Source organism: Thermobia domestica, chromosome 3 (genome assembly GCF_964235325.1).
Source record: "Thermobia domestica chromosome 3, izTheDome1.hap1.1, whole genome shotgun sequence".
Taxonomy (NCBI): Eukaryota; Metazoa; Arthropoda; class Insecta; order Zygentoma; family Lepismatidae; genus Thermobia; species Thermobia domestica.
The window spans coordinates 303,977,305-304,001,142 of NC_137456.1; the positions used below are offsets into that span (position 1 = coordinate 303,977,305).

The 23,838-nt window shown below is 36.4% G+C and overlaps 1 protein-coding gene across 1 annotated transcript in view; it reads right to left on the reverse strand.

The window, feature by feature from the left end:
* LOC145681112 (uncharacterized) overlaps positions 1–23,838 on the reverse strand; it is a 461,261-nt gene that overhangs the window by 165,708 nt on the left and 271,715 nt on the right. The window contains exon 8 of the mRNA XM_081752524.1: positions 2,075–2,145. Within this exon, the coding sequence (XP_081608650.1) occupies positions 2,075–2,145 (71 nt within the window). The remainder of the gene's footprint in view (positions 1–2,074; positions 2,146–23,838) is intronic.

Consider the following 23,838-nt stretch of genomic DNA (forward strand, 5'->3'; position numbering starts at 1 on the left):
TTGAGATGCATAGTGATAATCCCTTTGAGATTACCCCAATTTGATTCCCCATCGGTATGAGTGGTGAGGAGATTTCTGTTGGGAACCGCTGATTACGAAACCATAATGCAAATGTATTGTTAGGACTAAAGAGTATCTGTCTGAAAAATTCTGCTACAAATTCCTTCACTTACAAGGGTAGCTGTGTTGCGTTTGGCTGCTTTTATTAATAAAAAAATAAGCTTTTGGTCGTGCGTTGAGTTTTTTTTTTTTTATGAAGAAGCACTCAGGTGTCTTGTGAGTTAAAGGGTATTTGGCTAGAGAGTTTTATGTTTCCAACTTCTATCGTTTCAGAGAAATATTTCTTCAAACACAAATCAATGGACAGAAAATGTATTTTACATACAGTAATAACAGCAGGAATATCCGCGCTTCCAATTTAAGGCCGCCGAATTGTCAGTATGTACGGAAGAACTTTGAATATACTCATTTAAGATTCACTGCGGCGTTGCCAGCTTGGGGACGTCAAATGATCGGCAAGATGTATAGAATATACTCGTATGTATATACAAAACCAACTATGGTACGCCTAGCGGGAAAAGCTGGAACTACCAAAAGTATATTATTTTACAACTTTCTATCATTTTAACGTCCTCTACCATTTCTTCACTTCGTTCTAAAAGTTTTAAATTAATACTAGTAATAAATCTTTAGCTCCAATTACCCTATATATGAATGAATCTATCAGACTCATGCATCAAACATAGAAAAATAAAAGCAGAAAGTCGATTTTCAATGGTTTACAATTTGACGTCCGATATACGGACGTCAAAAGTTCGTGGACGTCAAATGTTATGCAGAAACGCATTGTACGGAAGCCAAAATGATAGATTCTCTCTCTCTCTCTCTCTCTCTCTCTCTATATATATATATATATATATATATATATATATATATATATATATATATATATATATATATATATATTGTGTGTAGAAGTGTCCCATATAAATAACATGGGAAAGATTTTTCAGTTCTCCATAATACCGCTCTGAAGTTGATTTTTATTTTTACTGATTTACTTAGATAATGCTAACGAAAACGTACAAGCATACCGAATGTCAAGTTTTGTGTTCTAATTTCAAGTACCTAAAACATGATATAATAGGTCCAAAAAAGGAACATTTAAATAGCATTAGGAAATAATTCATACCCCTTTAGACCCCCTAAAAATTAAAATTATTCACTTCTGGCAATTTTCCTGTCTGTTAGTCCCGCAAAGCTGCAGTTATTCCAAATTTCAACTTTCCACGATAAACGGAAGTACCTCTTGTGTAGAAGTAATACTAGGTGTTCTCGGTGCTATGCTAAACGCTGATTGAATAGTGCGGCGTTGCCAGATAGTGTCGGGTATTTACTGAAGCCAAGATAATAAAGGAATTCTGCTTGGATACTTACTGGAAAACTTAGTTTTCGACCCTTACCGCAATCTCGCTTCTCGAACTGCAATGCTAGAATCCAGGAATTTTCTTATTCTGACTAGTACAGTGAAGGTACAAATTTGGCAACAACGCATTATTGCGTTTTGCGCAAGTTTCGTCTCAAAATCTATTTTCTTAAATGTAAATTAATATTTAAATAAAATGTGAAACATAACACGAGAAACGGTCAACAATATATCTATTTTGTGATAAGATTGTTACTTTAAAACACTTTATACATACAATTAAATATTTCATAAAATGGAGCACTTCTAGTAAGATCTAACAGCTAGTGCCATCCTGTGTGCTCATTGTAAAACGAATCAAATGTTTTCTTTTATTTGTTGCATTTTTCGACATCAGGAGACACAACCAAATGACTCATTGTCTTGTGCTGTATCTGAAACATTACTCTATCTTATAGTACAATATTTATAACATGTAACGTTTCATTGCGCAGTAGTTAAGGAAATGAGCTAAAATATGTAGTGACTTCAGGGTGGTGATCCACCTTAATTTATGCCAGTTCATGTTGTTTTATAAATACTTAAGATATTGAAAATTAAAATTTTAGTTTACATAAATACTATTTTATTGGTTAAGTGTTAGCTTACGTTCTCTGAAATTTGAGATATATCTCTCTTCGAAAACTCTGTATTCCCTTCGTTCTCCAATCATCTTCTACCTGAAAGGCATACACTCACACATTAATGCACGAAAACTAATAATATTTATAACCTTACATAACTAACATATGTGAGTTTATCAATACTAAAAGATGTAAGTATAATGAGGTAATTGGTTAAAAAAATCATTGTTTTTAACTTTTTCGTAGAGTGTTTCAAGACGTTTTACATTCATCCTATAGCAAATAAAATGCTTTGTAATATTATTTTTTGATATATAAAAAAACATTCATTCTAGCTTTGGAACTGTTCTGTTTTAATTAAAAACAGAACCTCATGAAGGCAAATAACTTTTAATAAATAACAATGTTGTACAGTTACAGCAATGTACGAAAGCAATGATACATTGCTGAAAATGTAGTAGTAAAATTTATAAAAAATGACTTGTTTCGGTCAGATTTAATCTTCGTTAAGTAAAATTTTCATCTTTATTTTTCTTTTTTTAGAAATTGAACAATTTCCGTCAAGTATATATATATATATATATATATATATATATATATATATATATATATATATATATATAGATAGATAGATAGATAGGTAGATAGATAGATTGATAGATACATAGATAGATACATAGATAGATACATAGATAGATATTGTAGCCCAGAACATATATTCGAAATATTTATTCAATTTTCTATTTTATTAATCATTTCTATGTTTCCTTGAAAATTAAAAATTATCCTTTAGGTCACTGTAGCAGTATGAGGTAAAGAAATGTTAAACAAAAAACATTACACAAGTTATGAGTTGTGCGTTAAGATTGATGTAATGATTATATAACTCTGGTATTAAGGAAGATACGACGCGACGTATTATTGTAAATTTTGTAAAGGAGAAAAAATCCGAAATAGTTACTAACTGGAAATAATTAAGGAAATTTATGTAATAAAACTTTGTAAGTAATTTGTTAACACCAACACAGTATCGGGTATATCAAAACTGCTAGTATCATCGACGCGGACATTCTGGAGATTCTTGTCACTGATGAACTATGAGGAAACTAACAAGTTCCCTGGAGAAGAGAACAACGAACCTTTGACGTAGGGATGCTGAGACAAAACCCCGGAAGGGGGAAGCAGAACAAAACCAGGGAGTCAGAGGTCTCGAGAAGGAGTGAGAGAAACGGTGCGAAGGCCGAGAGAAAGGAGTCAGATAGAGAAAAGCAGCCGACGGAGTCTGACAGCTACTTCTACTCCAAGAATTTTGAGATACTTTAGGATTACTATGTTGGAGAACGGCCAGGATCCATCAGGTATGTGCTCCTTCTCTGGTTTAGTTATCAATGGTATAATGTCCAGTAATGTCGCTATCGAGATCTGGCAGGATTGACTTATCCACACACACACATTCTACACATTAATAATACAGGTGCTAGTAAGAAATATAGGAGCATAACCAGTATTAAACCTGACTTGTTATTTCGAGTGTATTACTTCTCGTGTATGACTAGCTTAAGTTTTCTGATTTCCCGTTTATCCCGGAAGGTGGACAGAAGGGGGCTGTCCCGTGTCGCCTCATCCTCGAAGCCTAGACACTAACGCAGGGTAGTCCATATATATATATATATATATATATATGGATCATTCTATTTGAAATGGGACTTTTGATGTAACTGATATGCTGAGGGGCAGGTAGAAATCAAAACACGTTGAAATTGTGTAAGTACATACATTGCAAAGGTAACTTGAAATTAATAATGAACTCAGTAATATTTTTATATGTATATATCTCTAAATAACCTAATTCAATGTTAAATTATAAGGAGGATAGGATTTACATCAGTGATTAGATTCAACGCCAAAAAGTTATATTATAGCTTTGTTCTGTTTTTACTTGATAAATTATGTACTTATTTTGATAAACAGGGGTTTAATATGGAACATCTGCAACTTTTAATCCATAATTTGTATAATTTAGCCCATAGTTGTATAATTTTAAGCTCAATTTTATCCAAATTTAATTCTTACATGTATATCCATTTTAATTGTTTTTATGTAAAATCTTAAATGTGTAGGGTGCTGAGCATCATATTAATGATGCTTCGAGAGCAATTGAAGTCAGCTGCGTGATGAATGCTGTCATGACTGGCGCTGTGATTATTTTGAAAGGATACAAAAGGCGTTTCAGGTTTATGATAACAAAATTTTAACCCGTACTAGCTTAGGAAATAATCGTGATATCACTAGTGGTTGGGCTTGATGTGTTTGTTAGCTATTAACCTGCATCTCAGTTCCTATTGAAGGGCACTGCGTTGAAGCACAGTTTGAACAAGCCTGTTTCATTCTTCATAACAAAATTTCCGAAGATCGTCGAGTGTGTACTGCTGTCGATGGTCCAACCCTCTTTTCAACATGCTCGTCTGATAATAAACTGTATTAATTCTATATTAACAAAAAATTGGCTACTTACCAATGAATCCTCCCTTGGAAAGTTTAAACACTTTTTTGACGTTTCGGAACTCACAGCTGGTTCCTTCCACAATGGCAAGGTGAAAAGGATTAAAACGGAAAGGAGATAAAAGGAATAAAACTAGGAATACATACCACTAAATAAAGATAACGAACAAAATGGATACAGAAATGAGCAGAGCAGAGTGAAAAAAAGGAATGAACCAATTTTTTGTTAATTTAGATTATCTCCCCCCTGCGCCCATGTAATTATAATGCATTAATTCTAGCCTATTTGTCCACTCTTTGTAATGTAAGTTTGCCATTGTAGCAGTGATCACAAACTTCCATAAGGCCATGTGGAAAACTTTCCACACATTTATATACCCAGTCAGAACAACCTCTGGAAGCACGAGGAATTTTTTTTTTTTAAATCATATTTAGACAGATATACCATCACCTCATCCAGTCACTCGTGTTTAATCGCTGTGATTGTACTACTTCCAGGGTTCTCATATTCTGGAAAATCAGGGAATATCAGAAAAATAAAAGCATGTCAGGGAAATCATGCATTTTGCGTAAGATGTCATGGAAAGTCAGGGAACGTAAATGTGAAAGTGTAAAATTCTTCTTTTTAATCTAAGATTGTTTCCTCTCTATACAGATTGACATGTAAAGAGGACCACAATGATACAGCATTCCCATGATGACAGTGATGCAGTGTTGCTATTTCGTATTGAGGGAGTGAGGTTGCACTTTCTTCATTCCATCATTTCATTCATTTCTCATCATCACCATCTCCTTTAGCATAGACGGTATGACCGTGCAACGTAAAACTTGAAGATTTCATTTCATTTTATTTAGGACTGATAGTAATAGGTCTCAGGGAGAGTTGGCAATATATTCTTGACTACATGTTATATTGCTTTGTATTGTTTTCTCAAGCAAAAAAGAAAGTCTAACTTGCAATGTCCTGGTATGTGGTCCTGTATTATTATGTACTTACATGATAAATTTTGTGTAAATAATTACTCATACTGGACATAACAAATATGTATTGTACATGGTAATTGAAAGAGTGTGTTGGACGGATATGGGGATGCAGGAGGCCGTTAGAAAAGTGTATGATAGAACTTACCCCATATTTTCCCATTTATATTCATGAATTTATCAGGGAAAATAAGAATTTGTGTCGGGGAAACTCAGGGAAATAGATCTTTACCTTTTTGTGGGAACCCTGAGATCTCAGTGATGAGGTGAGTTCTTGTATTTTGCGTCCTTAAGCAGCACCGAGGTTATGAAAGACAGGACCTACTATTAACCTGGACTCGCAGTTGACGGATGAACAGATCATTATGCAAGACCAGTCCGTACAGTATAGGCGGTTCCTAATGTATTGTCAGCTTTCCACATGAAACCTCACATATGATATTCATATTGAGAGAAAGCTATCTTTAGTCTGAAAAGTCAAAAGTAACTGCGTGGGAAGATGTAGCAGAAATGCACAATAACGGTGCACTGCTATGGTGGAAAGGTCGTGATCAGTTCCCTTTGATGTGCAAAAATGGGCAGTATCTCCTTTTCTACTGGAATAATTACTGTGAATTTCAAGAAACAAATATAATTTAACAAATTTCATATCTCTGAAAATAAATATAGCTTTCAACAAAATTTATTAAATAACATTTACGTTACCTTTCCCAATCTTAATACTGTTTGTAGGCCTATTTAAACATTTCTTTCGTTTATAAATGTCCATTAAATTAATATTCATTTTCGTTCCCAAATTTGAATTTGCAAGGTTATAATTTTCTATAGTTCTTCCTTCCAAAACTAGATTATTTTTTGAAACATTGAATTTAATTAATACCAGAAGGGCCACCCCTACCGAATTGGTCTAAATGTAGTAGCCAGACGAAGAGTGTTCTGGGAGAAGGCAGCAGTTCTCCAGCAGCCAAGTTGGCGGAAATCATAGTGATTGGTACGGCAACTTGGACATTAGTCCCAGGCGTGGTCAGAGTGACTGTAACGGCTGGGATACTGCGGGGTGGAAGGCAACGGGAAACTACCACTCTATTTTCCCTAGTTTGCTGGCAGCAAAAAGAGAACATATGAACAATGGTCTTTCGCAGGTCAAAATGTAGTTCCGGAGGTAAAATATTCCCCCATTCGGATCTCCGGGAGGGGGATGGCTTGGGAAGGACTATTGGACGAGAAAGTAATAATGGGGGGAAGAGAAACAGAGAAAGAAAGACAAGGAAGAGCAAAAGGTTTAGGATAGGGACATGGAACGTACGTACTATGTTACAGGGAGGAAAATTAGAAAATCTTAAAGAAGAAATGAAACAAAATAATTAGATTTGCTAGGCGTTTGTGAAGTTAGATGGGAAGGTAATGGGGTATTGAACAGCGAAGGATATAGAATGTTTTACTCAAGTAATGAAAAGGGTGGTCATAATGGCGTAGGAATAATTCTTGGAAAGCGCTTAAAGGAGAAGGTAGTGAAAGTAGAATTTATTGATGATAGAGTTATGATGTTAAGACTTACAGGGAAAACGAAGGATCTTGTGGTGATACAGACATATGCACCGACGACTTCGCATGCAAACGAAGAAGAAGAGGAAACTTATGAGAAAATAGAAGAAATTATAGATAGGGAGAAGAAGGGTGCATGCATAATTCTAACGGGGATTTCAATGCAGTTGTGGGAGAAAAACAGGAAGGTAGTATCGTAGGCAAATACGGTTTAGGCGAAAGAAATGAAAGGGGAGAGGGACTGGTGAATTTCTGTAGACAGAATTCACTAGTAATTGGGAACACTTGGTTCAATCAGCACAAGAGAAGAAGATATACATGGAAATCACCAATAGACGGCGGAAGATATCAGATAGACTACATTATGATTCAGGACAGGTATCGGAATAGCTTAAAGAACGCGAAGACCCTTCCCGGGGCTGGTATTTTCTCTGATCATAATCTTGTGCTGGCCGAAGTAGATATTCAACTGAAAAATGTAGGCAGAAGAAAAATAGGTAACAAAGTGTTGAATACTGAAAAGTTGAAAAACGAGGAAATAAGAAATCTCTTCGCTGAAAAATTCGAAGAAAAATGTTCAAACGAGGAAAGGATAGGCACAGGTAGTAACGCACGGTGGGAACATATTAAACGTTGCTTACAGCAGGCTGCAGAAGAAGCAGTAGGTTACCGCGAACACAAAACTGCTAAGAAACCATGGGTTACAGAGCTGATGTTGCAGAAAATGAGAGAGAGGAAGATGTGGAAACAGGTTGATACACAAGAGGACAGAAAGATGTACAGAAAGTTAAATAATGAATTACGAAGAGAAACAGACAGAGCGAGGGAAGAGTTTTACAAAAGAAAATGCGAGGACATAGAAGAATTAGAAAGAGTTGGGAAATATGAGGAAATGTACAAGGAGGTGAAATCGATGGAATTTCGGAGGAAACAAGGGAGTATTATGATGACAGTAGAAAATAAGAATGGGAAGGTAGTCAGCGAGAGAAATGAGGTCATAGGAAGGTGGAAAGAATACGTTGAAAACTTATATGAGAGTAGGGATAGACCGTGCAGCCTAAATGTTGAAGTGGAAAATGAAGTAGGCGAGGATGATAAAGGATTTAGTATTCTTAGGGATGAGTTTGAAAAGGCTATATCCGAGATTAGGAATGGAAAGGCAACAGGAATAGATAACATACCAATCGAATTCATTAAAAATATAGAAGACAAGGGAAAGGAAGAATTGTGGCGACTATGCAATGAAATATATGAAACAGGAGAATGGCCAAGAGACTTTCTGAAAACGATCATGATACCGATGGCTAAGAAATCGAAACCAAAGGTATGTGAGGATTATAGAACTATTAGTCTCATATCTCATGCAGCTAAAACTCTGCTCCGAATACTGAACCGAAGGTTATACGAAACAACAAATAAAGATGTTGAGGAAGAGCAGCTCGGGTTCAGAAGAGGCAAGGGCACAAGAGATGCTATTGGATTATTAAGGGTGATCGGTGAAAGATTTACAGAAAAAGGGAAAGAGGTGTATGTTGTATTTATTGATCTAGAAAAGGCTTTTGACCGCGTGAATTGGGAATTGTTGTTGGGAGTTCTAACAAAGATAGGGTTGGAATGGAAAGATAGAAGACTCATAAGAAACTTATACATGAACCAACAAGTAAGTGTTAGGATAGTGGAAGCACTGACGGAAGAGAGTGCAATTGGAAGGGAAGTTCGACAAGGATGCTGCCTCTCGCCAACACTATTTAATGTCTATCTAGAAGAGATAGTGAAAAAGAGTTTACATGATGATGATGGCATTTCGGTAGGAGGTAGAATGATTAGATGCATAAGATTTGCAGACGATATGGCGCTTGTTGCAGAATCTGAAAAGAAAATCAATAAAATGTTAGAAAAAATGAGAAAGGGCTTTGAAGAATATGGGATGAAAATAAATGTTAGAAAGTCAAAAGCCATGGTAATTGGAACGAAGGGGTCTGTGTCAAATATAAAAGTAGGAGGGGAAAAAATAGAACAAGTGAATAGTTTTCGATACCTGGGTAGTATTCTTAGTAATGACATGAAATGCGAACGCGAAATAAAAGTAAGGATAGGAATGGCGAAAGAAGCCTTTAAAAGAAAGAAAAGTCTGTTGTGTGGGACCTTGAGCAAAGAGTTTAGAAAAAGACTCATAAAATGCTTCGTGTGGAGTGTTGTACTGTATGGGGCGGAAACGTGGACATTGCGTAAAGGTGACGAAAATCGACTGGAAGCCTTCGAAATGTGGGTGTGGAGAAGAATGGAAAGAATTAGTTGGGTCGAGCGGAAAACGAATGAGAGAGTGTTAGAAATGGTGGGTGAGAAAAGAACACTTTTAGACATTATTAGGAAGAGGAAGAGAAACTGGTTGGGACATTGCCTAAGAAGAGATTGTATCATGAGGGACGTTCTAGAGGGTATGGTGGCGGGAAAGAGAGGGAGGGGGCGAAGGAGACTACAATTAATGGATGATATTAAAACAGAAAGATCATACGCGAAGACGAAAAGGTTAGCGGAGGACCGTGGAGCATGGAAGCTTCTCAGCTGCGGCAAGTGACCTGCCAATAAAGGCAGAATACCTATGATAGTGATGATGATTTAAAAATATTGATGTCAAAATAGGTGATATATCACCTCCGTGCGCTGTAACCACTTACACTTTTACTTGAATGATTCGAAATTATTAAAGTAATATCTTTTATTCGCCAAGTATTAAACGACTTATTTAACCTATGAATATCAATGAATAGATGGAAATAAATTTATAAGCTAAAGCTTTTTTTATGCTATTAACATTAGCATTCTTTTCTCTATCTAGTTTTTTGTCACCTCCGTGATAATGCATTTTAAAAAAACATATATGTCCGCCATATTTCTCAACTTCATTTTTGTCGTAGTCTCAGGACTTGTTAGTTTATGGTACTTTCCAAGGAAGGTGCCAGTTAAGCGAGGTAAGTTTGTTGGTGGTGATTGTCCTTTTTATTAGTCTGAAATCGCACTTTTTATAATTTGGTTCAACACAAGCTGTCAACTCCGTTCCAAATTATAAGAAGGTATTTATAGATGATAATTTAATTTAGTTGAATCATAATGTTACTCTTTAAGAATTAATGCTGAAAATAAGGGGAAACAGAATCTAACCTTAGGGGTATATCTTAATCGTGCCATAATGGCGGAATTTGTTACCTCCGTGCGTATAAAGTAATGTCACCTCCGTTCATTACTGCGTGCACGAAAGGGATGTGATCTGTAATATCTTCAAAATAGATAAAATTAATTGAAAAGTGGGAAAGCAGAATATTAGACAAGAGTATTTTGCATGAGATACCGTTATCACGACTCAGCTATCTGCTTTCGCTTTGCGAACATTTTATAGATACGACATTTATTTTCACGTTTTATAATGGCTGCAAAACGAACGTACATAAGTGAGTCGTGATAACGGTATTTCATGCAAAATAATATTGTCTAGTACAATGAGCTTGCACTTTTTGATTAATTTTATCCATTTTGAAGATATTACACAAAATCTGTAAAATTAGCGGAAGTTTAATTTCGTCACAATGAGGCCCCTTAACTAACTATATTTTTAATGCGCAATCGTATTTCTTCTTCTTATAATAGACAATTACGAGGGGGGGGGAGAAATATAAACGAGATTTTTGTTCCTGAACATCTACAGTTGGTAGTACTGCCCGCTCGCTTCTGTTATGTTTAGGCGGGACCGCTGGGAGTGGAGAGAGCGTGCTGTTAGATATTTCCCGCCATTTCGTCAGTACTGCTCATGATGTTGGAGCAACAAGTGCACCTGAGTGCATGAGCATGAGTCGGAGCTTAAAGAAGCTCTAGGAGGGCAACGATATGAAGATGACGAGAGTGTGGAAGAGTTCGTGCGTAACTGGCTAGTGACACAACGCTGTTCGTTTTACAATGAAGGCAAGAAAAAGCTGCCCAAGGAGGAAACTATGTGGAAAAATAAATTGTAAGTGCCTTGTGGTATTCAAAAAATGAATTTAAATAAGAAATAAAATCCCGTTTATATTTGATCCACCCTCGTATTAAGGATAGCATATGTTAAAGAAAATACTCTACTTCATTTGAATGCTAATGTCAACAATTGAGTTCTGGACATTGGTAATCATTTAAGCACATGCGTAATACTAATGTTATATTATGTAATACTACTCTTTTCGAAATTCGATACAAAGTTTTACTTTTCAATTGGAAAGAAATGGTCTTGTCACACTCGTTCTGATGTCACATCCATGCTGGTATAAAGTCTGTTCCATTCAATTAGCTGTCACCTCCGTTCAGAGCATTTTTTTAAATTTACCAATATTTCTCAAAATATCGGTTCTCGTTTTGAACCACTGTATTGATGTTAATGTAAATCATTATAGCGAACAGAAAAATAAAGAAAATAATGATTTTGAACACTGTGAAAATTTCGTTTTTCAAACCCTCAAAAACCCCTTTTCAAATAGAATGACCCATGTATATATATTGGGGGTCCTATCTGTCGCCAACTGAGTGAAATATAATTTATTTCTTACTCAAATAGCATTGTCAGACCGGTTACTTCGATGACAACTGAAGCCGTCCCTACAAAATGGCAAAATTGGCAACAATGCATAACGCCAAAATACGAGCTAATGTAGTAAAACGGCTATCAATTTCGAATTCAGGATCCTGAAATTAGTCAGAATCAGAGGTTTTCCTTTCTGTAACTAAACTGACGTCGGCCAGTGTAATCCGTCAAGTAATGTATCACGAGTCGATAACACGTTTTCCTTATCAGAAATGCTATCTAGCCCTTCTCGAAAACGGCCGAACCACTAGTAAACTCACTTCAAGGACACTACTTGATCTTCATAAACCTGTACTAGCATATCATGGGTTTCTTTCAGTGTTTTGCCAAGCTTAAAACAAAACTTCAAATTGATCCTTTGTTCGTTCATTTCACTGTTAATAGTTCGCAATTGGACACACTAACACTCACTTGGTATAACGCATTTCACACAGATCACAGTTGACTCATAACTAAACAATGGGTGGGTCCACAATGGCGGCACCTGTCGTGCGGAGTGTTTCGTTGACCCAGTGTTGCCAGGTCGAGCAGAATGATTTCATTCACCGAATTTTATTGTCAGAGGTTGTATTTTCAATTGAATAACGTTTTATCAGTCGTACAGTACACTTAGGATTAAGATATCCTAAATCCACTGTTTCGAGGTTTTCCTGCGTGAACAATTTTACCGTGACTTCAAATGATGTTACGATAAACGGGAAACGAAACTAACTTGTTGAACAATGTAATATGAAAACATCACGTCATTGTGTAATTCCACTTTGTTACATTTGTTGTGGATTGTGACATTTCAATATTTGAACAGATTTCTGTATGATAAATTCTATCGACTATCACACATTTTGAATTTATATTTTCCATAATAATTCAGTATTCTACTTAGTGTTCTACATGCTCCATGGTTCTCAATGCTGTCGTCTTCGAAATGCTCTTCCGAAGAGAAACTTGTATCATAAATTACCACTTGAGCTATTTCTGAACTGAAGAAAGACATCTTGGAACAGTTGTTCCTATACTGCAAGGATTTATTACCAATCTTATCTAGAAGATGCGAGGAAGACATCATCACTATTTGAATTTGGAAACTATAGAAAAGTATTCACGGTCCTACCTTTGCCATTCTCCAGTTGTTTCCTATTAATTTCAGATTCCCAAGTTATTTTACACCATTTATCACAAATGCGATTTTTAGTTTCAGTTTGATTACATGTTGCGTCTGTTTCTTAATGCTGCTCACAAAAGCACTTTCCACTTCTTACTCGCTTTGGTTTATTTCTATTACAATTGACTTGCTTCAGTATACATCCAAAATAAAAATGTGTTTACTAGGGCCTGCCAACAAGAACATAGTTAGTTCTAACACAATGTTTCATGGTGTGTACAAATAAATTCCGATTGTTGGATGCTAATTGTAGTTCTCTCATCCGTCATCTCTGCATAGCATACTATCCCAGTTCATCAACATTCTGCATACGAAATGAAGATAATTAATAAAGATCAATATGTTTAGTTTCATGTTACATATTGATCATTGTAGATTCCTAAATATTAACATGAAAGCATACAGATTATAGAAATTTTCATACAGCATGTAGTTCTGCCACAACCGACAAAATTCCTACTACGAATTTAGGAAGGGCCGTAAAGTAGGACCTTCCATGTTCTCCAACAAAAGCAACAAATAAAAGAATTCTTGACATAGTTGTTGACAGTATTCAAGGAGAACGATTCATAACAATTACTAAATTTGCATACACGTCACATATTTATCATGCCACTTTGTTTTCGATCCTACATAATCACGTGAACGTGAGAAGCGATTGTGCTGAATGGTCCTTAAATATAAACATGTCGGTTAGGAAATCCTGCTGTCTGAGTGAATGTAATCACTCGGAGCTGTGGTGAACTGACTACTCCAATACACTGACCGCTCGGAGCTGTGATAAGCGAACACTTATTATTGGCTCCACTTTTCTTCCATCATTCTTCTTTACACTCTTGCACTCATTTCCTTTTATATTTACAATATCAGGACTCATACACAGTTTGAACCAGTTAATGACAGGTCGCAGACCAGTAAATGACCATGCTGATCATCTACTGGCTAAAAGCATCTGTTGATCATTTTAAGAATACACTATAGTATAGCATTTAAATTATACCAAAAACTATCACCTTTTTGTTTTGTCGTGGAAATCAACTTTAACCCAATAAATGACCGGTACAGTCATTCACTGGTTAAAGCTTAAAATACTTAACTAGTAAGTTGACCACGTTCCTTGTTCATGCTCGATCAGTGATTTATCGTTTCAACCGCAAAAATATAATCTTTGAGGCTTAAATTTGCCAGAAACAGTATTACCAACCATTGCAGGAATAAAAGTAATTACTTTTTAGTACATTGTATTATGCCAATTATTTTACGTGCCTTGGTAGCAACGTAGTTATAACAGGAGCTGGTCTAAATGTCACTATTTGTCCGCCATCTTTCACTCATACATATGTGGCTGGTGAAGCCAATAAGAGCCTGTCTTTCTTCTAGTTGTTTACGCAGCAGGATGCAATGTTGGTTGTGATTGGATACATTGGATTGGATTGGATAAATCTTTTCTTTTCTGTTATTTTCATGCTTTCGGTCATTCACTGGTACCTGATCATTTACTGGCCTACTCTAATTCAAGAACCGTGTTAAGCAGGGACATCATATCCATTGTAAAGCAGGAATGAAAGAGAAAGCGAAGGAAACAATAGAGAAAGAAACTAACGTTTTAGTGGTCGTAGTGCAACTTTTCCGAGACAGAAAATCATTCGTAGAAATAATCGAAACAATTGGAAGACCAGAAAAATGATACAGAATACAGTTGAACAAAATGAAAAGATAAATAAATTATAAAATGGATTGGGAAACTGTCACTCCGTAAAGACAATGGAGTGTATAACGTGGACATAAATCCGAAACAAAGTATGCCAAAGTTACCAGCCGAAGAACGGAATATGGGAATGACAGTGCGTGGAGAAACCATCGGAAAGTACTCGTACAAAAGTATATAGTGGACAAACCGGCCTATCGAAGGGCCTACATAGGACACAAGTGATGTACTGAAGGGCCACAAATATGGCAGATATAAGTTTTGGAAGTTTGGAATCATTTCTATCTATAAGAGTATTTTCAATTCAGTTTGAAAACCTGAAATTACATGAATAGATATATGTTGGAGGAAGAATTTATAACTTATAAACAAAAATCTAGAAACCACCTTCAAACGTGCAGGTATTTAGTTATTGTGTGGCGCAGTACTGGCGTTACGTATAGGTGCATTAGGGGGTAATTTATGTTTTGAGATACATATGCGGAGTACAAGAATAACATTCTTCAAAAGATCTTCACCAAAAGAATGAAAAAATAGGTCTGCCGCGAACAGCATACGTCTTCACGCAGCATAATTATCCCGAATAAAAAAGCACAGAATATCCGTCTGTTTATTCTATAATTGACCTCGTCGAATGGACACACCACCATATTCACCCAAGAACTCAAGAGAGAATTTATGGTAGTTCCCGAGACAAAACATTCGAAAACATGACATCTCCTTCAAACGCTACCTGAAAAGAAAATTACTCAAGATATATCACATTGACTTGACACCTAGTCTTGCGTTCCAGGAGCTGCTATTGGCTGAAGGAATTCCACTCCGTTTCGCTAAGGCTCTCTCGCTTAGCAACAGCTGTGCCCTAATTTGGTCAACGCGTGGTTGTGACGAGACTGTGGGTTTTGTTCGCATTTTTGTCACGGCTCAAGACAGTTTGGCAGCACTATAGTAGAATAAAGTACATTATCTCCTGAGAACACAGACAACTTCATTTATTAAAAGCCGAAATGAAATGAAATGAAATCTTTAAGTTTAACGTCCCACGATTCTGTCGGTTAGGCTAAAGGGGACGGTGATAATGAGAAATGAGTGAAATGGTGGAATGAATGAAGTGGGAGGAAACGGGAGAACCACGAGAAAACCCACGAGCGCGGTGTTTGTCCACCACAAAGTCCACACGGCGCGAGCTGGGATCGAACCAGGGACCCCAAGCACCGGAGGTGAACGCTCTACAACTGAGACACCGCGCCCCCTATTCAAAGCCAAGTTTTTTGTGTGCAATTACCAAGAGAAACCAATTACTTGTACAATACTTGTATATTGGCAATTCTAAAACTGTATTTCAATTTTAGTATCGTTCCCTTGGTATATTCGCTGTTTTGTTTCTCCCATCTTGTATGTTATAAATACATAAGAAACTACATAAGCTAGGGGCAAAGTAATTAACGTTTACTATTATATTTCCTTTCCATTTCATGTCGTGATAAGTCATACATTTCAACATATCATTAATCTTAAAAGACAGTATACGTTAGTGTGTATTTGTCTGTTCATCCCTAAATGTAGAAAGAAAACATTACTTCAGTGACCATAAGTGAATAAGTATATCGTGGAAGTAGTCCAGTAGTAAAACTCAAACCACAACTTTTGTTTTCTATGAACCATAAGGATATTTTGAAATAAGTTGAAGACAGTGTGAGGGGCATTTTATTTCAAAACAGAGTTATTGTTTTAAAAAACGCAAAGCTTAATACTTTCGATGAAAGTTAAAAACATGTTTTGTTTAGATTGGCCTTTACGTGAAATTCTGTGCAGACGCTATGCTACAAGTGGATGTTCGATTGACATAGTAGGAGCAACTCTCAACTAGAATCGAATTGGTTCTCAAACCTACAAGCAAAGAAATAAAGTAAATAATGTATTGCCCTTCTATTACACAAAATTCAAATAAATGGTGAAAAGGTAGGTTTTTGAACTTACGATTTACAAGACTGCAACAACAATTTGTATGTTCATATTTTGTATTTTCACTAGACCAACTGCATGTTAGGAGTAGAAAGTTGAAATTATGTGTAAATGTTTGCCTCAGATCTAAGGCTGAGGTTAATAAGGAGTCCTAAAAAGTATACTTCCAATGGGAAGAAGTACCATTAAATTGTTCTTAGTATACTATTGAAATTAGGAAGTGGAACGAAAGAAAATGTTTAATACTTTGAGCAAAAGGAGAAGGTAAATCACGAAAGTTAATGATTGTAAAATAATTGGTGCAATCAGTATGTGAAAATAAACAGGACCTAGAGAAAATCCATAGAGGTTATTATCCATCACAGACTAACATGGCATTGGATTGATCAAAGAGCACTGCGTACCATGGATGAACAATGTCATTGATCTACCAAGTCTCTAATGTTGGAAACGTGAGCTAGAAACTTTAAATATATATATATATATATATATATTTAAATTGAAGTCTAGGAGTTTTCTCTCTAGGTAACAAAGAGTTTTCTAGAAATTTTCAAAATATTTTAACCGTTCTGCAGATCAGCAAATATATCGGGATAGGAAATTAACTGTGTTTAATATTCTCAGATTCTAGGACAGAAGCATTAAGAGATTAAGTAAATTTCATCATCAGAGAAGATTTGAAATGGCCTAACTATTTTCTTGATTTGGAAATGGGACACGGTAGTTGAGTCGTAGAAAATTCAGTTCTGGTCCGAAGAATCCCAGGTTGTTACCTGACCTATAATGAAAAACAACGTTTCCGTGTCCTTTTCGATATTTTTCTTTCTCTCATATTCATATTCCTATATCCATATTCACTGACATTCACTGATTTATCGTTTCCATTGTCTAGAAAGCACAACTATGTGAAGAAAAACTAAAAATTTCTATTCACCCATATACGCCCTTATCTTTCTTGTTTGTATTCTTATTTATTTTCGAAAGTAGGACGTTTTCGACCTATACTTGGTGAATTTAGTATAATTACTTTTCGCAGACCTCTCATTGGCTAATTATGATATTGGGTCGAAAACAGCTCGGGGGACAAATATATAAGCTTTAACAATAGCAAAATACATAAGTGGGTCGTTTTCGACGCGGGGGCTTACATCGGTTAATTTTCATTTCGATCTGAAAAGTACTTTTTACATATATTGATCGATTTGTGTTTCAGGTCATCGTGCAGAAGCGTATAGCTCTATGAAACAGGTTCGATGTATACAATGGTAATGATCTGTATGTGATATGTTCTTGGGGCGCTTGGTTCATATTAGAGAAATTTTTCTTACAATTCTGAACCAGCTGCTTCTAGCAAATATCTCCAGATAATGGAATAGACAAAGATAAGAACATAAGCTACAGCCAAAATCTTGTCGTAACTTCACAGTTGTTTTCCAGTTATCAAGTAACATTCGCTTATGTCACTCCGATGATTATCAGGCAATTCCATGATAAGCCTTAGGCGATATACAGCACTGTCGCTATCTGGGGAAAGACAACGATAATTATGGTGATTACTTGACATAACGCGATCCCAGTTCGTTGATGTGCAACCTTAACAACAACTCAACAATACATGTAGCAAGTATCCGGTCTACAAGTGGGAAAGTAAACCCTCGAAAACATCATGGTATAACACAACCTAAATATGTCCGCACTTACAAAATATTAACAGTAAATAGAGGTTAATCAATATAATTGAACACGTTGGGGCAAAAACTCAAGTCCAGAAACTGAAACTGTAAAGGAAATAGCTTCACAAGGGTTTCTTGTCGTCCGATTTTCTTCGCATTTAGCACATATATACTAGACCGAAAATAAATCAACACGTACTTTTTTGTTTCTTTCGGAAAATAGTTGAAGGGGCAAATGGTCACTTTTCAATAAAGGGTCCTCTTGACTAAAATGGCCACATTAAAGAAACGAAACTCTGCCGATGCAAAGATGACTTCAAAGTAGGAAATACGAATTTTGTCGTTTTAGCGAGAAATGAGTTTCAGGGGTCAATGTCTTCTTCGAAATGACAAAGGACCCCGCACAATCCTTAGGGAAATTACATTTCGGTGGAATTGTTTGAAATCGTGATATGTTGTAGATATTGTGTACCTGAGAAAAGTCTCAATGGGCACAATCAAAAATTACTGACCGTTTGGCCGCTACAGGGCCAATTTAAAAAAAAACGAAAATAACGATATTCTGGATTTCAGTAAAAATGACTGTAACCGTGATATGTTGTAGATATTTTAATCCTAAGAAAAGTCTTAACGGTCATAACCACCAATCACTGACCTTTTTTCCACTTTTTTGAAAGCAGCTGAAGATAGTGATATTGTGGGTTTTCATGAAAAGGACTGAAACTGTGATATGTTGTGTATATTATGATCCTGAGAAAAAGTATCAATAGGCACAGCCACCAATCAAAGATCGTTTGTCCACTACAGGGCCACTTTTTTTACAACAGCAGAAGGTAACGGTATTCTGGATTTCAGTAAAAATGAATGAAACTGTGATGTGTTGTAGATATTGTGATCCTGAGAAAAAGTCTCAATTTGTACAACCATCCATCACTGACCGTTTGGCCACTATAGGGACAGTTTTTTACAGGATTAATAGGAATTTCAAGAAAATCGTAGACCTTTATGTTGCCAGCCCTAGTACCTTTTCTAATTGTTACAGTGACATAAACTATACCTCGTCGCAAAGGTTATGGAACGAAGATTCCAACAAACTAACTTCTGTGTCCCTCGTTTCAAATTTTTAAAAGAAAGAGAAGAAGAAGAAACTTTTAAAGAAAATGATTTTTTTGTTTTTGGAAATTTCTGAAAAGCTGTCAACACTGTTTGGAGCAAGTTGAATGACGAAAAACTCTTGTGAAGCTATCTCCTTTACACTTTCACTTTTTGATTTGACGGGTTTGGCCCCAAAGTCTTCAATTATAACCAAGCATATGCGTTTACGTTTATAATCATATGTGGCAAATAATAAAGTAACGCAAGTTATATTTTTGGATTTTATTAATCTTCCTATTACAACCTCGATCCAGAAAGTTCGGTGAATGGCGTCGTTGAAGATCGTAAGAGTGCATCCTTTCCGCATCCTGCGTAGGACATGCCAAGACACGTCCAAATATGTTCGCGACAGGCAGTGCTGTTTGTATTTTTATCGTGTCTACGTGAGAGGTGTAATGATCGCAGACGAAAATAAAAATGGATACAGAAATGGTGCAGAAAACGAATATATTGTGGTGTTTCAAGCTTGGAAATTTAGTGAAAGAGACTCACGAAACCCTTTCATTAGTTTACCCAGAACGTGGTGTTACCTTGAAGCGTGTGTGGATTTAAACGTTACTGAGAATGGCAAGGCATTGTCAAAAAAACCCACTCCAAGAACTGGCCGGGTTGCAACTGCTCACGTATCGAACAACGTACAAAAACAGAAGAAACATTTGGCACAGGCATGGCGTGTGACATTCCATATGAAAGTGGAGGAAGTGGGAACTATTCTCTACATCAGCACCTCATTGACCCAGCATTCGGGTAAACGCAAACGATGTTACCGACTCCTGCTCCAAACTGACGTGGAGCAAATGAAACTTCGAATCGACGCCTATGAGACATTATCTATATATGGCGAATCGAGATCAGAATTTCTTGAAAACCATCGTCACGCTCAGCGAGACCTGGGCTCCGATATGCAACTCCAAAGACAAGTGTGAAACTATAGAGTTACGAGGTCCAGGGTCGCGAAAAGCAAGAAGAAGCGAAGTAAGATATCCCCCATCCGGATAATGCTCGTAGTCTTCTGCAACTCTTTAAATCTTCTCCGTAAGGGATTTCTCCCTGAGGTCGCCATGTTAAATGTCCCTATTACGTGTAAATCTTAAACATCTACTGCAATGAATCAAGCGAGTACGCCCACAGTACGTCAAGCAAATTGACTTGGTCCTGCTCCATGACCATGTCCGACTACATACGCCTTCCAGATGCAGCAGTTCTTAGCCAACAAAGGAAATCTGTTACTCAATCTCCCATTCTACTTACCAGACATCTCAAATGGATTTGTTCTTTAAATTGGTATCAGGTCTGAAGGTCCAGGGCTTTTCGGACATTTTGGATATCCAACAGTATGTTATGGCCCAGCTGGAGGCTACTCTTAAGACGAATACGCCAGGAGTTTCCAGGGTCTGTACAGCCGTTCGAGAAAGTACATTACCACTAACGGCGATTGATACGAAGGAGAGTAACTGCTGTTTCCTGTAACACAACAATCCATTCGAAATACAGACGTATTCACCGAACGTCTGGACAAACATTGTATTTTCCTTTACACATTCAGTCTAGCTTTTAATATCCTTCGGCTTTCCATATTTTCAGATGTTTTCAACTTCCCAAATACAGGTGAGTACGTCTATTATATATATATCTTTTAGGTTAAGTTAGTTGTAAGGTTCAGTGTAGTTTCCAATTGAAGTTATAAGGTTAGTTTAATCTACGTTTCGAAGCAATACTTCCACTTTCTGAATTAACTAAATGACTCATCACAATACATGCCTCAAGCCAACATCTTAATTATGCAGTTGCAATTACAGGTGCAGGTGCAAAGGACCAAGCACCAATCATATTTATTTGTAAAGAATAACATTATTTATCATGCATTAGATTTAGCATCTAACTAGCAGCGTTCACCCCGCTTCGCTGCGGTCACCCCGGAACGCAATAAACTTTGTTACTTAGATAATTTTTACTTTTTCGCTTTCAAGTGATATGATAAAAACCATAGAAGATTGCAGTAAATGTTAACATTATATCGCCTGTCATTTATGTTAACCCGCCCCGCTTCGCTGCGGTCACCCCCGAACGCAATAAACTTTGTTACTTAGATAATTTTTACTTTTTCGCTTTCAAGTGATATGATAAAAACCATTATAACGCCTGTCATTTATGTTAACCCGCCGAGTGACACGGTCATGCGGGTTGCATATACATACGTTTATTTTTATACCTATGATGAACTAACAAAGGATTTGTACGTAATGGACACCTGAATGGTCAATTATCTCAAGACACTGGTAATTGAAAATTAAAGTGATATGATAAAAACCATCTAGGGTCCAAATCCTAATAACCCCCCAAAAATAAAAGAAATTGGTTCAGCCGTATTAGCGTGATGAGCGGACAAAGGATTTGTACGTTCTCTTTTATATATATAGATAATGGATTAGATTATCGAGGTAGTAATCTATTCCTAATAGGATAATTTTCGTATTTGATTTTAATATGTGTGTTCTGGTTCGTATAGATATTTAACATTGCTTGAGCATTATGTTTTAGGTTATATCCAAATTTGATGAGCACACAGAAAGATGAGGATTTGTGAGTTACCTCAACCTTACACAGAAACAATGAAATTATTTACTAAGAAATAAGTTTTCCTTACAACAAGCTTTCTTATGAATTTATATTTACTTTCATTCTATTATATAACGAATGTCTAAATCTTCATCATCATAGCTATTCTGCTGCCCTTATTGGCAGGTCACTTGCCGCAGCTGAGAAGCTTCCATGCTCCACGGTCCTCCGCTAACCTCTTCGTCCTCGCGTATGATTTTTCAGTTTTTTATATCATCCATTAATTGTAGTCTCTTTCGTCTCCTCCCTCTCTTCCCCGCCATCATACCCTCTAGGACGTTCCTCATGATACAATCTCCTCTTAGGCAATGTCCCAATCAGTTTTTTTCCTCTTCTTAAAAATAGATAAAAGTGTTCTTTTCTCCCTCGCCATTTCCAAAACTCTCTCATTCGTTTTCCTCTCAACCCAACTAATTAATTCTATTCTTCTCCACACACCCACATTTCGAAGGCTTCCAGTCTATTTTCATCACTTTTATAATGTCCACGTATTCGCCCCATACAGTACAACAGTCCACACGAAGCATTTTATGAATCTTTTTCTCAACTCTTTATTCAAGGTCCTACAAAACAGACTTTTGTTCCTCCTAAAGGCTTCTTTCGACATTCGTATCCTTGCTTTTACTCCATGTCATTACTAAGAATACAACCCAGATATCGAAAACTATTCAATTGTTCTATTTTCTTCCCTCCCCCTTTTATATTTGACACAGACCCCTTCGCTGCAATCACCATGGCTTTTGTCTTTGTAACATTTATTTTCATCCCATATTCTTCAAAGCCCTTTCTCATTTTCTCTAACATTTTATTAATTTTATTTTCTTATTCTGCAACAAGCGCCATATCGTCTGCAAATCTTATGCACCTAATCATTCTACCTCCTACCGAAATGCCGTCATCATATAGGCTCTATTTAACTATCTCTTCTAGATAGACATTAAATAGTGTTGGCGAGAGGCAGCATCCATTTCGAACTTCCCTTCCAATTGCACTCTCTTCCGTCAGTTCTTCCCCTATCTTAACACTTACTTGTTGTTTCATGTATAAGTTTCTTATGAGTCTTCTATCTTTCCATTTCAACCCTACCTTCGTTAGAACTCCTAACAACAATTCCCAATTCACGCGGTCAAAAGACTTCTCGACATCAATAAATACAACATTCACCTCTTTCCCCTTTTCTATAAATAGTTCACCGACCGCTCTTAATAATCCAATTGCATCTTTTGTGCTTTTGCCCCTTCTAAACCGAACTGCTCCTCCTCAACTTCTTCATTTGTTCTTCCATATAAGCTTCTGTTCAGTATTTGGAGCAGAATTTAAGATGCATGAGATATGAAACTAAGAGTTATATAATCCTCACATCTCTTTGGGTTCTTTTTCTTAGACATCGGTATCATGATTGTTTTCAGAAAGTCTTTTGGCCATTCTGCTGTTTCATATATTTCATTGCATAGTCGGAATAATTCTTTCTTTCCCTTGTTTCCTATGTATTTAATGGATTTGAGTGGTATGTTATCTATTCCACTTGCCCTTCCATTCCTAATCTTGGATATAGCCTTTTCAAACTCATCCCGAAGAATACTAAATCTTTTATCATCCTCGCCTCCTTCATTTTCTACTTCAACATTTAGGGTACACTGTCTATCTCTACTCTCATCAAGTCTTCAACGTATTATTTCCACCTTCCTATGACCTCACTTCTCTCGCTGACTACCTTCCCACTTTTATTTTCTACTGTGATCATAATACCCCTTTGTTTCCTCCGAAATTCCATAGATTTCACCTCCTTGTACATTTCTTCCTTTTTGGATCGTGTCGTCTTCAGTGATAAATCGACATTTCATCTATGTGCTAATATGAATACTCATAA